The sequence below is a fragment of the Stylophora pistillata genome, chromosome 5 (genome assembly GCF_964205215.1).
Source record: "Stylophora pistillata chromosome 5, jaStyPist1.2, whole genome shotgun sequence".
NCBI lineage: Eukaryota > Metazoa > Cnidaria > Anthozoa > Scleractinia > Pocilloporidae > Stylophora > Stylophora pistillata.
This window is the reverse complement of record NC_142523.1, coordinates 6,349,127-6,366,758: the sequence shown is the minus strand read 5'-3', so window position 1 is coordinate 6,366,758 and position 17,632 is coordinate 6,349,127. Positions and strand designations below refer to the sequence as shown.

General features: G+C 36.7%; 1 protein-coding gene across 6 annotated transcripts in view; it reads left to right on the top strand.

The window, feature by feature from the left end:
- LOC111325029 (uncharacterized) overlaps positions 1 to 17,632 on the top strand; it is a 225,318-nt gene that overhangs the window by 25,290 nt on the left and 182,396 nt on the right. For 3 of the 6 annotated variants that reach the window (XM_088759634.1, XM_088759632.1, XM_088759635.1), the window contains exons 24-33: positions 2,043 to 2,147; positions 2,599 to 2,691; positions 3,352 to 3,444; positions 4,972 to 5,045; positions 6,543 to 6,693; positions 9,093 to 9,326; positions 9,906 to 10,131; positions 11,108 to 11,193; positions 14,250 to 14,342; positions 16,756 to 17,132. In XM_088759634.1, coding sequence (XP_088615760.1) covers positions 2,043 to 2,147; positions 2,599 to 2,691; positions 3,352 to 3,444; positions 4,972 to 5,045; positions 6,543 to 6,693; positions 9,093 to 9,326; positions 9,906 to 10,131; positions 11,108 to 11,193; positions 14,250 to 14,342; positions 16,756 to 17,132 — 1,532 coding nt within the window. The remainder of the gene's footprint in view (positions 1 to 2,042; positions 2,148 to 2,598; positions 2,692 to 3,351; positions 3,445 to 4,971; positions 5,046 to 6,542; positions 6,694 to 9,092; positions 9,327 to 9,905; positions 10,132 to 11,107; positions 11,194 to 14,249; positions 14,343 to 16,755; positions 17,133 to 17,632) is intronic. The other 3 variants (XM_088759633.1, XM_088759636.1, XM_088759637.1) reach the window with 3 other exon arrangements.

Here is a 17,632-nt window from a genome sequence, read left to right as displayed (position 1 = left end):
GGTTTAAATAGCGCACGATCAGTGTCAAGTTCAGGCGAAATCTTTTCGGTGGAGGAACTTTTGCCTAAGTGTGGTATCCTGAGGCATCAATGTAGCTCAAGAGATTTGAAGACGAAAATTGGGTTGGGGGGAAGGGAGAGGTGACTGATTGCCACTAGTTAAAGGGTTACGCTGACTTTAACGTTAAGGTTGTTACAACTATTTACTTTCTCGTCTACTTTTGAGCAGTTCAGTTTATGGCCCGAACACTTCAGAACAAAAGAAAAACATACAAACGCGTTTCACAAGCAGAAAATATCCTTTTCTCTTTCAAAACTCAACGCTGGTAGCATCACTCGAGCAGCTTTTTCAGCGTTTGCTCACGTGTTTTCATTTGTCCATTTGCGGTAGCTGATGAACAAGACGAAAACTCTCCCAATTTCAGCTTTTAACTCTGACGACTCGTTCTTTTAAAGTTAAGTCGGCGAAATACTACGATCAAAATATACCGTAGCGCGCGTGATATGCGCGCAACCAAAAAGCTGCGATTTTATCACAGTTTTTGTGTTTGAAAAAATACCCGACAAAGATTAAAAAAAGGTGGCTTGGTAAGTAACTTATGAATACATCAGGCAGCGCTACATAACTTTCGAAAGTGTTTGATGCCAAGCAAACAGATACCTATGGCCGTGCTCAACGTCTCGTTCATTGGTCTGGCGATGGTACTTCTGATTTAAATTTCGTAAACGTCTTCGTGGAATGGTGGATGTCAATGAGGCTAAAGTTAAAGTTTTTTCCTGCAACGCGCGTCTCTATAATCTATGAGTTACATCATACGGATACATTCTGACGGTCAGAGAGGGTACAGAAAACCTTCAATAATAAAATTATTTAGGAATGAAATTTTAACACTAAACCTTAATTCGAATTTTGTGAGTAACTACCTAAGGTCGTTCCAGAAAAATGAGATATGATGGAAAATTGCGCAACACAGGATACATGTTTTCTATACATTTCCAAGTCCCTCCCTTAATTTGAGGTCATATTATTGATGCTCTTAATTTAGGTTTTGCATCTGATCCTTTGGAGTGACATGATCCATTGATATTTATTTGTTGTTTTAATTGTCACAGTCAGTCTAGTCCAACGTGAAGTAACAGTAAAAATACTAATACGTACTGAAAACAACGGATATATGGGCTTTGGAGAGTGTTTGAAGTTTACATACAAAGACCAGCGGAGTGAATTTTGGAATGAGTTTTTGCCAATTGTAAAAAACAGAGAAGCTGTCGGGAAAGACCTTTTGAAAACGTTGCCATGCGCATCAACTGAATCTGGTGATTTAAACGCTTTTCGTCCACCAGAAGTTGGCAAGTTAAACAATTTTTTGTTCGATACAATGAAATATATGAACTTCATATATTTCATTGTATCTAATTTATCACTTTCACGGGTTTATTACGAATCAACTTAACGGCCTGCTCCCAGTTGGCTTGTTAGCTCAATTGGTAGAGCGCTGGACTAGTATCGCAGAGGTCAGTGGTTCGAATCCCGTACAGGCCTGATTTTTTTTTTTTTCAGGTCTGATTTTCGCTATTGCTTAAATAGCGCTATCTACTGCAAGGATCGTGCATCATACGTATCTAATACCGCAGTTCAAAATATATGAACTTCATATATTTCATTGTATCGAACGAAAAATTGTTTAACTTACCAACTTCTGGTGGACGAAAAGCGTTTAAATTATTATTATTATCTAATTTGTCACTTTCACGGGTTTATTACGAATCAAATATGAGTGCAAAAATTCTGTATAACCTCATACTGTTCTGAAACAAAGCAAGTTTCCCAGCCCATGGGACAAAAGAGGACATTTTTTTCCATATTGTGGAAGAAAATGCAAGCAGATGAGACAGCTCATTTTTGGAAGAATCTGAGATTGTGTGCTATCCTTTAGACAGTCTGGCTATCAAAAGAAAGTGTGATACAATTGGAGAATTAATTTGACTCCAATTGTCAGTTCTTTGACTATTCTGAATTGTCTTAATTATTGAATGTAATAGGTAAAGGAAAGATGCCTCTTAATCACTTTGCAACTGGAATTGAAAATGGCATAACTGCGTTAAAAAAGGGAGGACAACAAGAGCACACTTTACAATCCAACCAGGGTACGTGAAGATGATTACTTTTATAGCAAGATTTCTACAGAATGAGAGACTGAGTGTAACAGCCGTTAATTCAATGCTAATTGCATGTTTTATTAGATCTGATCAACTAAGCTCAGCACACTGTTCAAATACAATACTGTATGAGAAATCCTTACAAACAAGCAAGTGCCCTTGTCTGTAACCATGAAAATTGCTACAACATTGGTAATGATTCCATGATGTTTTATTGCTTTGATGTGAGTCTAGTTAAATGATCCCTATCTGAAAAATTAAGGTAAGAACAACAAGTGGTATAAACACATTTTGGCCCGGGTATGACCTAGTGTTGAATGACAAAACCTTGGCAGAGACTGGGCCTTGTGCACAGGAAACCTAAGATTTACAACTAAGTTTGATTCCATTTGTCAGTTTGTTGACTATTCTGAATTATTTGAATTATTGATCACGATAGGTGAACGAGATGATCAGTGTGCAACTGAAGCTGAAAAGGGCAGAACTGGTTCACTGAATGGGATTGTGGTTGAAGAAAAACAAAAGTTTGGAGGTAATTCAAAAGTAAATAATCAGCACCTTGTACAATCCAACCAAAGTAAGTGAAGGACAAGGCTTTCTGTAGGGAGATTTCCATATGGCTAAAATTGATCCACTAATAAGTTCAAGTTTACTTAAGTTTGATAATTAAGGGAGGCCCAGTTGAAGGAATGTGCCGTTTCTCTGTGGGAGATGTGTTAGCTAAAATATGGTTTAAGCATACACAGTTTTTGGTTAAGGCACGAAAAGTTTCAAAAAGAGACAGTAAACACTCTTCTAAAAAGCCAGATAGAAACTAACAATTTCAGTGCACCATTTTATAACTTTGTTAATTAAAATGATTTTCTGTTAATTATAATAAATAATAGAATAACACTTGATAGTATTGTATAATTATATAGGTACATAGGTAGAGGGCCACAGGATCATCAGTTTAACTACTGTCATATGCTACCCTCTTGAAATAAAGTCTATTGTATTGTAAGGCATGTGCCTCAAGGTTTTTTATGTTTTTCTTTAATTTTGATGTTGGGTAATTACACATAATCAAGGTTATTGATTCTATTGGGATGGTTGTGATCATAAAGTAAAGTAGGCAATTATTTGTGAAGTCATTTATGGAACAAATTGAAATTGGGTTACACATTAAAGAAGCCTCTGTTCCTTATTGAAGGTTTTACATCTGGTAGTGGAGGAAGTGATTGCTGGTCTTATTTGAAATCATGGCTTCCATTTCAGGATAATTCTGACAATTGCAGTGATAATGGTGAGTATTGTAGTTTATACATGAGAGATTCCAGGATAGCACATACATTTTGGCTGAAAAACCTCCCACCTTTAGCATATTCTCCTTTCTTTTTTTTTTTTTTTCGGTAACTTTCCCTGGCAAAAGAATTAAGATACAGAAGATTCAGTACCATAAATTGTTTCCTTTTTGTAGAAAAATTGAGTATGCAAACTTCACGTGCATGTACATAAGGTTCACAATTGTTGGTGATCTCAAACTGCAGGAAATGACATCTTCAAACAGGCCTCTAGTTATAAAAGTGAAAGGGGGATGCCTTTCCCCACCTAGAGCTTCCAGAGGCATGAACCAAAGGTTTTCATGCCTTTGTTTTGCATGTTAAGAGCCACTGACCATAAACATTGAAAATTAGCTGACAATTTCAAAATTTAATAATTTATTTTTATTTTCACTTAAGGACCCTTTTGATGAACCTTTTTCAACAATTACATTAAAAAGTTTTGTGGCAGTTTGCTTTCTTTGACAATGGAAAAGTTCAAAAGATGCCTAGATGGGCATTTTCCCACTGTTAGGCAATGAAAAATGACACAACTTTGGCAACTTTTCATGCCACCATGCCATGCAGTCACTTTGAAATTTTTTTTGCAAGCAGATGGTCCTTTTATTTCTTTGAAAGTATAAACTTCTTGTTATGTTGTTACATTTAAGTCTAAATAGTGATCTGTTGAAATAATCAAATGTACTTTGAAACCAAATTGAAAAACAGTGCAACACAATCAGTCACTTGAGAGGCCATGGTCATTCTCTCCGGGTGGCAGAAATGTTCCATGTACATGACCTCTTGCATGACAACCATTTAATGGATCTTACTACATTTGTTGTCATGATAACACAGACTCTTTTCAACATGGACACATTACTTAGGGCAGACCAAGAGAGAAACTTTAAGGGATTGCACTACAAGGATAAAGCTTTAAAATGATATATATTTTGATTTGTAAACTATATACCACACCCTTTCTTGCATTTAAGTAATAATAGCCCAAACTCTTTTCAACCTGGACGTGCTGCTTATGGTGGGCCATTAAGATACATGTAGACAGTTCAAAAATTAGGCTACAAGGATAACGATAAAGCTTTGATATGATGTATATTACCATTTGTAAATGTATATAATATGGTGCACCTCTTCATTTGCCTCTGCAAAGAAAACAGGGCACATTATCTCAATAGGTCACTATTCAGACTTCAACATCACAAGAAATTTACATTTTTAAAGAGTTAAAAGGACTATGTGTTAGCAACTGTCAGCATGTTCTCAATATTTATGGTCAGTGGCTCTTAAGGATGAGAATCCCTGATTATTCTGAGATTTCTGAGAAACTACTCTGGTTTGTTTGTCTAATTGAGCTAGAAGAAGAAAATTTACTATCCTTACTTATAGGGCTGGTGTATGACAGTGGTAGACACAATAGTGTATAGAACTATCGTTGGAGTCATTCTTCATTAAATCAATTACAATCTTTTTTCATTTTTCCCATGAATAAGGAAATTTGTCTCTGAATCTATCAGGGATTGGCAGTTTTGACATAACCATTGACCCACCAGAGATATCTTTGAAGGTAAAAGAAAATTGTTATTTTATTACATTTAAATTTCTCACAAAGTTGTCTTTATGTTTTTCTATGTAGGATAGACAGTGTCCATTCTTTTCTTATTCAAACCTGACTACATAAATAGAGAAGTAATTGTATTCTGATGGCATTGGATAGATTGAGCTGACTGTGTGGGAAATATAAAAGCCACACAATGGTATGACCTGGGCTAGTTTTGGTCACCAAGAGTGAAGTTCCCATCATATATTGGGTGGTGAGGATGGGTTCCAGATTGAGCTCCTTTGAGCCTCTTCTGTTAGTAGGAGAGCTAGATAGCATTGAGTTTTGTGTGTGCCAGATTTTGGTTGTTTGGTGTATTACATTTCAAGGTAAAATAATAGCAGGCATCTTTGTTCGTTGTAGCTTTCAGACTTGAAAATGTAATATTGGAAGAACTTTCTCTGTATGCTGATTTAGTTTTTTTATTTCTGGCTGTGTGGTTTGTATTTTTTATATTTTTATATCAGTGTGACCGAGGCAGGTTCTGATGTTGTTATTTGAACAACAAGACAGACTTATAGCCACAATAAAATTTATTTATACAGGAAAGTACAAAAGAAATAATACTGATTAAAAGAAAGGGTGATTGCAAGCTAAAAGAAATAATAAATGACAAATAACAAATCAATACTTTAAAATAATGAAATAAAACAATACAATCGATTGTCATACAATAGCAAGGCACTAACAAGACAATTTTAAAGCATTGCATGACAGAACAGTAATCATTGTGTGACACTTAAAAGACTTAATCCTCTTAACCAAACATAGAACTATTGAATGGTGGGCTATTCTTGGAATTATATATGAAATGACTGGAAACAAGTCAATACTGATAAAACAAAAGCTCAAAACAACATAACATTAGATAAGACTAATTTCAATCACAATTTCATATTGTCCTTTGACTTAAAACTAGGAAGACTGGCAAAATCTCATTCAGTGACAGGACAACGTCTGTCATTACTGATGGACTAAACAATGAAGACTGTAGTGAAATATCTGATTTCACCATTGAACTTTAAGTCAAGTATGCAGATAAATGCAATACTCTGAAAGCTGAATGCAATCTTGACACATTTTGAACATGAATCAACTAATATAAGGATTCAAGCAAAGACTAAACAATTGGATTGAGATAAGTACACATGAACCATATTATTCTTGAACTCAAACTGTAAGATACAATAATAGGTCAAATGTGACATACCAAATCCTCAGTAAAATAGGTCACTAACTTGAGGTTACATGTACTGGAGTTACTTTTTCTGTGAGCTTGTAAGTGCTGATCTTGACACTCTGAACTACTGAGTTAAACTAACTAACTATACTTCTTTTATAAGGAATCGAACAATAGCATGAACATATATATGTTCATGTACTATTATCACTGTGCAGATAATGATAATCACAAATGAATGTTTCTTGAAAAGTGAAGGTGATTTTGTAGTTCCACCTAAATAGGGTGGAGGACCTTGCCATTTCTTGTTCATTCCTGACCTGCCCTCAGATATATCTTCTGGAACTGCAAAGTTTTTTGGACTGCATCAGGGCTTTGTTAAACTGAAGGGAGTTAAAGATGAGGCAGACTTTCTTGTTGGAAGAGGAATTCCTTGTAAGTAAAGTTGTACTGATTAGTACTCTTGATGTGGTATACACATAAATAAGTGCCACATTATGACTGAATTCTTTCCAAATTCATTTGGAAGAAGTAGGGGAGACCAGTGTTGTCAGGTTGAAATAAAGACAACTGTTTTTTTAATGAAGGAAGATTAACCATAAATGATCAGAATTTTCATGTGCTTTAAGAGTGCTATCACCAAAACAGAGTTGGGGTGCTTTTTGGAATAGGGTGATTTTTAGTATAGGGGCACGTATTGGAATGAGGGTGCTTACTCAATAGGGGTGATTATTGGAATAGGGGCCTTGTTAACAAAAACAAACTCAAGGAGGGGAGAACTGGTTAGAGAGGGGGCGCTTCTCGCAACAAGGGAACTAAATCAAATCATTACGGTATGTTAAAGAGTAATTTAACATTACGAAAACCTGCAAAAGATATTTAGTCAATTTTTAATAAATAAATACTTGTTACAAAATACACAGTTACATGTATACTGTTTACAGTTCAAATCAGTTTTTGACAATGAAATAGATTTCCATGAGACTTGCAGTTAAGTTACTTTGTGGGTTTCGTGAAAGCTAGCAGGTTCCTTCTTCTATTCATTAATTTTTCCTCAAATGTGATATTACCCGGCTTCAGTGTAACACATCTACAATTTCACTCTTAGACTCGGAATTTAACATGCTCTTCCCTTTGGTGATACCTTTACTTTCCTTAATCTATTTCACCCTAAAGACCTTATTAACAATTCTCCTTGCTGTCTCCTGCATAATTCTTATAATTAACAATTATTCCACGAGCGTGCGTTGGATGTGAGATGATAGATAGCCAACGAGGCGCGTAGCACCGAGTTGGCTATAATCATCTCATATCCAACAAGCGCGAGTGGAGTAATTGTTTTATTAAAAACGTTAAATTATATTATTAAATTTTATTAAATTCTTAGCTCCCTTTTAATTTTAAGCTGACACGTACGCTTACCATATTTGTAGATTATGGTATATTGGCTGATATACCATAATGGCTAAGCCAATAAAAAGTCTTGAATTGCATCATCCAATGATCTAGTTTTTAATAATTAACAACTATTCACCAAAGTGGAGGTGGTTGGTGGTGGATATTTACCGAGCCGCGAAGCGGCGAGGTAAATATCCACCGCTACCCACCGATAGTTTTAGTATATACTAATACAGTGAGATAATATGCCCCACCAAAAATTGATTTGAGTGATTTCTTTGCTTGTCACGGATGCAAACCGGGACGCCATTTTTTCCCGAGTTGCTTGGAGATAAATAGCAAAGGATATTCGGAGCTTGACTAGCCAATCAGAGCGCGCCTTCCACGCTATCCACTGTTTTAGTATATACTAATTACTGTTATTCTGATGAAGGGCTAACGCTCGAAATGTCAGCTTTTTTATTCGTTACGGTGACCAATTTACAATTTGAACTTAGTTGATATAACCAAATTATCGTATAATGTTAGTTCAGAAAATTTGGCATGGGATCAAGCAATAACCTCCTATTGTTATTTTTCTTAATTTCACTTGGCTACCTTGTATTGTATTGATATTGCCAGTTGAAACTCTGTTTTGGTCGCCACTGGGAGTTAAAGGGTTAAAACCATGTGTTAACATGAATGTTTTACCAGTAGCCAATTCCAAAATCTTCTCTGATTAATCTTTTGTTTTTATATATTGCCTTCCAACAATTTAATATTTCAATTTTCTGTGGCCTACGGAACATAAAGTCGTTGTAAAATGAAACTTTCTTCGGCGCTGAAAAAGAAACATCTGAATGATGTGGAAAGTAGCCTAGCTTCCAAGTTTGGTCCATGCAGGTTCCTGATACCCAGTGATATTGCTGTCTGGAAGTGTATCGGCACCAGAACAGCTTAGCTCCATTTGATATTTAAGCTTGATAGAATAACAGAAGATTGCGAAGCCAAGTAACAAAAGTTCGCAGTGCGTAGGCATAGACATCGTCTTTGAAAAATCTAATTTGAAATACCGTCCTTTGTCAAAGTAAGTTACAGGCCTGTGATTGCATCTAAAATCACTGTTTTGAGATTATGATACTGAGACAGCTAGTTCCTACGTGGTAGGCAGTGAAATTAATTTTCAAAGAAAAAGGAAGGTATTTGAAACTTACCCACAGATTTTAACTGACTGGCAAAGTTTTAAGACTATCTATTTCATGAGCCAAAAAGACATTGTCTTTTAAATCTGAGACTTACACGAGACAAGAATCGACACTGTTTCCTTTCTCGTGAACCTGCAGTTTGGTAGCTTGTTTTAATACTGTTCTCTATCTTTGAAGGAAATGAGGGCGATACCGTTATTATTTGGCAGAATATTATGAATGGTTTCAAGATGTGCATTTTGATCTTTGCAGCTGCTGAGAAAGAAGGTTGGGTCACCGTGGGAGTGGTGGGAAAAAATGACAAGACTGGTAAATGCAACGATCTTGGGCAGACAAAAATTTATTATTTTGATGAACGCAGAAAGGTTCTTAAGCAGATAGTCCAGAATGAAGAGCAGCTTCACGACTTTTTCGAAACATGGAAAACTGCTTATGAAGGACACTCCACTGCTGGCAGAGTACCAAAGACGGAATCCCCAAGTTCTGGTAAGAACGAAAAACAACAAGACATCTTTCATTGTCCTAACCTTGATTTTTGTATAAAAACACGTACAGTACTTTGTGGTCTTTTGGAATCCATATAGAGCATGTTGCGTTCTATGGGGAGTTACATTTTTCTCGTTACAAAATTTAAAGGTAGCTTAGTCAAATGTATTGCTTTATTGTAGAAATGTATTAATTGGTGAGATAAGAAGGAAGCTATTCAATTCAAGAAGGAAAGGCGAGACCGAAGCTTACGCTCGCACGATCGGTGGTATAAATTGAATAACAGATGCAACAGATGAAACCTAGTCAAGCGCCAATGATTAAGTTTCTGGCTGTGAAACTTTTAGTGGACACGACAAACCCCTTTAGTTTCTGTTGGAAAAGTGCGGCAGATCAAATTGAAATTTCTTTTAAGTGAAAGAAGCGTAAAATTTTCGCTTCAACATCGCATAAGCCACAAACTGAATAGAATGCTTAAGAGATTGATGACAAACTGTCCAATTATTGGGAGCGAATTGTCAGAATACCGTTTTGCCATCTCATTGCATCCAAGGTTATTCATCAAAATTCCTTTCATAGGGCCCATGGATTCAGGGAATCCTTTACATTCACTTCAAGGCTTAATGCTGTTGGTGTATACAGCAGCAGAAACTGATGCTCGGCAGTTCATTGAATTGATCTTCAATTCATCAGCTGGAAGACTAGTCTTTAATGCATACAGGTGTAATTCACCATTACCAGAAGATGTTGCGAGAGCTTTTGGTCACGAAGATACTGCGCAATATCTTGAATCCATCAGTAAAAGGTATCGTAAATATTTCCATCAAATACTCATTTTATACCAATTGAAAGTACAGCTAATTACGAGGGGATTTCAAGTCAAAGATATAATTGTTACAAATTCATTTAACTGAGAGCTTGGTAACTGGCTGCTTAATGACAATTAGCCGGCAACTCAACAAGTAAGTCAGGAAATTGAAGAAATTGCTTTCATTTGATGTATAATTTTCGCCATTTTACTTCAGAGCACGTTTGAATTTCTGTTATAATTACAATTCTTTAGGAACTCCTTTTAAGGCGAAAGAAAAATAAAATCTCAATTTGGCAGGGTCGATGAACTGAAGTTCCCCGGTTACATCCATTAATTCCTTAAACCAGAGTAACATCAAACCATGTCTGATTGTTCACTTGTATGCTTTATAAACTTTAATATATCTCAATTTCTTGTTTAAAGATCTTAGTATGTCAGCTGTAAAGTTGTACTCCATAGTTGACATCTGCGTGTAATGAATCGCACTTAATAAAAATCCCGAACGAACCCCAAAATACAGGCATCACAAGTTACAGGGACAACAAAATAAAACCCCCCTCAAGCATCAGGTATGAGTAAAAACCAGCCATATTGAGGGCAATATTTTACTTAGAGTTTTTTCAAAACGAAAAAGGTTTTGGGATTTTCAGCATCAGCTTTAAAGTAAACCCAACTAACAGTTTGTTTTATCAACTGAGTTGGAAATGTAAATTGGTGACAGTAAAGAGTTTTGAAGCTGATGTTTCGAGCGTTAGCCCTTCGTCAGAGCGGTATCCAAGGGCTAACGCTCGAAACGTCAGCTTTAAAACTCTTTTCCGTGACCAATTTACATTAACAATTCAGTTGATAAAACCAAATTATCTGGTTATACACTGACGTAAAACCACAGTTTCTTTGGATATGTACCACTTCCATACATCTGAGATTTGTCTTTTGATTAGCTAAGTCTAAATTTTATTTCTATGTATAGATTGTCTGAAGATTTAAGCGTCAATGAAGAAGACTTACAAGCAAGTCATATTTTAGAGCTTGCTGAGGCAGTCAAAAATCAATCGAGTAAGTAAACGAGGCAAACCCTCCTAATTTCTCTAGCAAGCGGCCCACCGTAGTGCTCTTAAGCTAATTTCAAAAGTTCTCACGATCGAAGGAAATTGATAATAAAGATCTCGAAAGAAACGCTCACCATTCTCCTGAAATTGCGGACAAAGTTACAGTGAATGAATGCTCCCATTTGAATATACCGATGCCTCTTCATTAGAGAAAACCCTCTGTAACGGCTGCCACGCCTTTTGCCTTCTGTTAAGAAGACGTTAACAAACTTGTGCGCGCGCGACTCGCGTTCGCGTGCTTTGAGATTACGAAGTAATCTCGTAAGCAAATCACGCGGACCCTTTTTAATGTTGACGTGTGCGACTTTTAGAGAAGAGTAGTTGTAGTTTTTTAGTTTATCGTTTGGTTGTTGTCGTTTGCCGTAAGACTACAGTTTTCTGTGTTAGAGTAAGTGTCTGTTTGGATTTCCCGTTTCGCTTCCGAATACCTACCTCATATTGAAGTTCGTTTTGGTTCAATTCTTACAAGCGGGACTGTCACGTAAATGCTAATGTTCCTTTCCTTGAGCTTATATATAGTTCGTTTGTAAGTTTGTTTGAGTTTTTAGCTAGCTTTGCATCTTGCCTTTATATCGGAATGTCTGGAATTTTGGTTTGTCTATTCGCATTTAGCATAGCTTCTTCCTTATAAATTCATATTTCAGTTTACGATAAGTACTTGGATACCACGACTACGTTAAATAAAACGATTCAAGGCTTGTCCGTAAAATATATCTTCGCTTCATAGTGTGTCTTCATTTGCGAAACTCATAGTTGTCGTCGAAATTTTGCTTCGCTTGTGTCGGCCGCTACACCCTCAGTCCGGGGGAGGGGGGGGTGGGCTCTCCCAAAGTGGATGCTGTACCAAGTTCAAGATTTGCGAGGTTTTGAAATATTGGGATCTTGGAAAGAAGAGAAAAGTTCCACCGAAGGTTACCAGATTTTGATGTTGTATTACATGTACAACATTAACTCGTGCAGTTCAGACAGCAGATCATATTTGTAACAAATTCGATAATACTTTTTCAACAGTGCTAGTTGCAGCTCAAATTTTCAAGCTTCGATAAAGATCGTGTAAACACCTCCACTAAGTACGCATGCTGTCAATTTAAATGAATGGTTTGTCGTGGAAAGTAATTTTAACTCGTCACCCCTCATCCACCTCGGCTAGTTATTTCAGTGTAGGAAAGATTCTGTAGCCGCCATTCTTCCTGTTTCTTTCGAGGAAAGTTTGCATTACGAACGTCCCCTGGCTTCCAAAGAAGTAAAGAACATCCCATTCGTTTGGTTTCAAAATAGTGACTGAACTAGCAGTTTCAATGTGAAAGTGGGTGCTTGCGTTAAAGATTCAAGGAAGTACTGATAATACGATTTGAAATAAACGGTATAATAGGGGTTGGTGTGGCTTTTCAAAATAGAATTATGATTTTTCCAACTAGTTTATGAATACTTCCACAAGCAATTAAAGACACCTATTTTAAAAAATTGATCTCGTTTATCGTACATAGCTATCGCTTGAAATCGATCGATATTTCCACGTGCATTTTACGTGATCTCATCACAAGCAACCCCGGATATAAAAAACGCAATCGACTGAGCATGTCTCCGATCTTACATCCGACAAATTTTGTCTTTTTCTCGCTATTGTGAAGAATAGGCTGCTGCCTTGCGAGGGCTCGCCAGCAATTATATTCTGCCACCTAACCGAATTACCGAAAACACGAAACCACGCTAACTTGAACAACAGTAAATATTACTATGTACCCACAGTAAGTTTTGAGCAGCTGTAGTCAACCCGTTTTGAGCAACACGATCAGCAAAATTAAAGATTTATTAATCATAAGAGTGAATTGCGATTAAACGATTTCTAATGTCGCTGGAAAAATGTATTTATCCCTCAACAACGTGTTTGCTGCCACAATTTAAAAAAATTAACTCTGCTTCTGCATAAAGAGCGACAAAGAACATCCTTGAAAATCCTTTATTTATTAATTTCGCTTTGCGTTTGGCGAGTGTCACAATAGAAAGGTCTACCTAAATCTCGCAGCAAATATCGGCCGTGTCGACAGCGATAAACTTAACAGATATAGATCCAGGCCTGAAAGTCGTTATAAAACGGAAAGCGTCTTCTGATCCTTTAAAAATAACTGATTGCGGCAACGCTTAAACGGCCGTGCGCAATGGAGCTCTCTGCGGACAATTTTTAGTGAGATTGCCCTGTAAATTGTGAGAACGTCGTCCCGATTTCGTTTAGATAGTTTAAGACATAACTTGGACACAACGTGCGCTCTGATTGGTAAAAAAATCTATTGTATATTTGCCTGTATATTTGCTTGAATATTTGCCTGTATTCCCACAGAAAACTGAAGCATCTTCCTGTCCTTTGAAGTGGCGCCACACGGGGCAAATTCCCAGATTTCAATTTCTTAAAAGCCTTTGGTTCGGAGGAAACAAAGAAGACATTTTGAACTCCAATATAACTGAATTTTCAGCTAAATATTTACTGAAATATTTCTTACTGATGGGATCAAAAAAACCTCTCAGAGTTATTGTGTAGTTAAGATTTACAAAAATTCCGTTTGATAGATTTTAACAAGTTTAAGCGTTTTAAGAACTTGTAAATTGTAACGAGGACTCCATGAAAGCTAATTCACGCTGAGGCAATTGAAAACAAATTTGGTTAAAGGAAAAAAGTGTACCGTTTTTCCAGTTGGTATATATGATTTGATTGTGTAACTTTGGCACCATTCCTGATCAATCTAGGGTCGAGTGGCGACTGAAACATTGTCTTGAAAACGCTCAGGCTATCGGAAAGCGTCGCAGTTTCGTAAAGTGCTCACTAACTAAGATCAAACAACCAACCGTTAAAATATGATAATATATTTACTCATATTGACGACTTAGTTTACACGTTAATACCATTCAAGAACTAATCAAGATTAGATTTATTGCTACATTTGTTGCTACAGCCGCTGCTACCTATGCAAAGCTGATCTATGACAATGGAACTTTTCTTTGTTACAGATTACAAAGTGAATTATAACCAAGAGGCAGTGACCTCTTCTCCTGACGAAGTAACGAATGTTGCATCGCACCTCCAAGAGGGAACTGTCACAGGTACTTGTACCACTGCTGATTTAGCGACTGCTACTTGCGCTGTTCTTTTACATGGGAGACTAACACCATTAGAAGTAACTTCTCGGTTTGTTGAAAACTGAGAGAACCCTTTAAGTGCATTTGACAATTTTCTTTTTTTTTTGGACGAATTTTCTTTGTTTATAGTCTTGTAAACATACCTGAAATGTTTAGATATGTTTTGTAAAAAAAATAGTGTATTTTTTTCGTTCAAAACTGCGCTAGTGTTGACCAGTATCTTACCGGAGTTTGGTAACGAATAGTTGTAAGTTAATTTATGCGTGATGTCACATGGTGTACCTCTCCCTGGAAACCACACAAACCATACCAAAACGCATCAAAGATGTCTCAAGAAAACCTCGAGAGTTTTAGTGATTCAGAAGAATCCTTTGATGAATCTAACCAGGTGTGTATGATGTATTACTACAAGTCGTCTTATTTGGTGCTCCAGCGACACATCTTTTCCCTCCTTTACGCTTTCGATTAGAGTCCGCCATTGTTGTTGTGTTATCTCAAGTGTACCATGTGTCGTCACGAGATTTGTCTCGTGATAGTCTGGCCGAGCAAAGTGGCGGTAAAAAAATTGAAGCGATACCAGCGATTTGAATGAAAAAATGCAGTACTTATTTTTATCGGATTGCTCCTAAATATCATAAGTATATTAAAGACGATGTAAGCAACTAGAATCCGTCAAAAAAAGAAAAACTTGTCATATGCACTTTAAGCTCATTAATCATTTGTTACTCGTAATCCTCCATAATCACAAGATCTAAGTGTTTTTATCCTTCGAGGGTACCTGCCCCCCTTAAAGGGCCACACTCAACTTGTGTGCTTTGCGTGCCATCGCTCATTGTTATTATCCGGGAAGTGGGTACTTTTTTAAACAAACCGAACGGAAACGGCAAAGAATAGAACAGCAAGCAAGAATAGAAAAAAGGGTATTATCACCCAGAGCACAACTAAAACGCTTCTTTGCAAGAGGTATATTGACGACGTTTTCTGTCGTGGAACAGAACCAAAGACAAATGAAAGGAATTTATCTGACAGGTAAACAGCTACGTTCTGTGCATCAAATGTGCCACGATGCAATCACTATTCACAGTTGAAATATTCTCAGATATCATATTCTTGGACACAAAAAGTGTAAGAAAGATAAATGTTTAACAGGGAATCGACCCATGACGAATATACGCATTACAAAGAGAAGAAATCGACGCTGGTAAGAAGTGGTGATTTTTTGCATGGCTGCTCTTCCTTCCAACGTCAAAATCTTTACCCATGTTGTGATCGATCTCGAGGATCACTTTAGGTTGAACCCTGACAAGTCTATGAATGGGTACTTCCCTGCACTCGCAAATCAATTTTTTTGGGGGGAATTTCTGAGCAGGGTTAAAAATGTGGAGATGTAGCTTAGCATGTAGGTTTCGCTTTAGCAGGAAACCAACGATCAGACACATTTCTTGAAATTATTTGTTTTTCACTCATTTGTCCTCTCAATCGTTTTCTAGAAATTCGTACCCTTACCAGCCAAAAAACAAAATAATAATTTCCCAAAGGAAATTTGAGCCTTGGAGGAGATAAACTTAAACAAATTATTGAAGTAAATGCGTGGAAATTACTTTTCGTAGGATCTTAGTAACGTTTAAGTACTTTTACACCAACATGGACGGTGGAAACTTTCTGTTTAGAGCCGTCGGTTGCTAAACGCAAATTTAAAAATGTCATGTAATTGCGACGAAATGATCGAAAGTATCGACCATTCATCTTCCTATAAACCGGAAATATCCACCAGAAAAGTTGCGCTGTTTTTTAAGAGAAAGCGGGTTTCATGAGAAATAACGAAATTTATTTTTAGTTAGGGTTCTGTGTTATTAGTTGGGTCTAAGTTAGATGGGATCGAGTAGGGGGGATTTGTCGCTTCCTTCTTTGGTCCTAGTGAGTATGTACTGGTAAACAGGTTATGTTTTGTGGGGTCTTGATACGTTAGGTAAAGCACATTTAGCCATTTGAAGAAGTTGCCTTTGCTGACTTTATTATGTTTTGAAGAGGGTTGGTCCAGGAGCACTGTGCGTTCTAAGTAGAAAATTTGACAATTTTTTTAAAATTAATGTTTTCCTAATGTACTAGCAAATGTGTAACAGTCCTTTTATAATGAATAAGGTTGCGAATTGAAAGGATTTTTTCCTATTTAGTTTAGGGTACAAAGGCTCTTGAGGTGCACTCCAACTTCTCTTATATATGTATGTCCAGCTCCCGGCTATTAGTTCTTACGCCATAGCCATTACTTTCCATTTAATGGCCATTTAGACCTTGCAGATTATCATGAGAATGGACTTGTTTTCAAGATGGGTGTGTAGATTCATATAAACATTTGTCTTCCAAACTTTGATTGTAGGATCTCATAGAAGTAAAAGAGTTCCAGGGGTTTATGGTTTTGTCAAAGATCTTATTTTGGAAGGAGAACATGCAAAGTTCGTGGATGACAATGGTCGATACTGGATAAATTGGCTGACTGCTCCAGGGCTGTACCATAAGTTTAGAGCTAAGAACTATCCCAAGCTTTCATCGGAATGTAACCAAAAGGCTGCCAGGAAAACTTTATCTGCAGCTCTCATCGATTCCTTTAAAAGTCAAGGAGCAGTAGAATATGATGAATACAAAAAAGTCAATATCAAGAATGGACAAGTCTTGGAGAGACAGTTTCAGATGCCCCCCAGGATTTTTGAATCATTGTTTGGATCAGATTACAGTGGTGGCTTTGTATCTGCAGAGGTACATAAAATTACTATTAGGAATTGGTAATTATTATTCAATGAACATTAAACAAGCTATGAAGTTTAAAATAAGATGTCAGTAGCCGGGTGTAAGAAAACTAAGATCCACAAAAGTAAGACCTTCAAAATACTTAAAGGCGTACCACCCTTTAATTGGTGCCCTTTCGACACTGCAGACAAGTCAGAAACGCAACCTTAAAATGCAACAATTACAACTATATAGGCTATGAAAAAAAATTAATCCTCAAAAGCACTCAAAGTGTTTTATTTCCATTGGGACTCTCTATCATCTGGATACTCTCTGATAGGTTTGCTAGCCGGCACAGAAACTTAGCAAGTTTATCTATCTTTTATTAAATCGAAACATCTTAAGAAACGATTTGCAAATACACGAGACAAGAAATGTAAGGGATAGAAACCGACGTTTCGGTGAATCTTGCGCCATTATCAAGGTTACATAGTTAATGATAAAATGTGGTTTGTGAAGAGGCTAAGTTA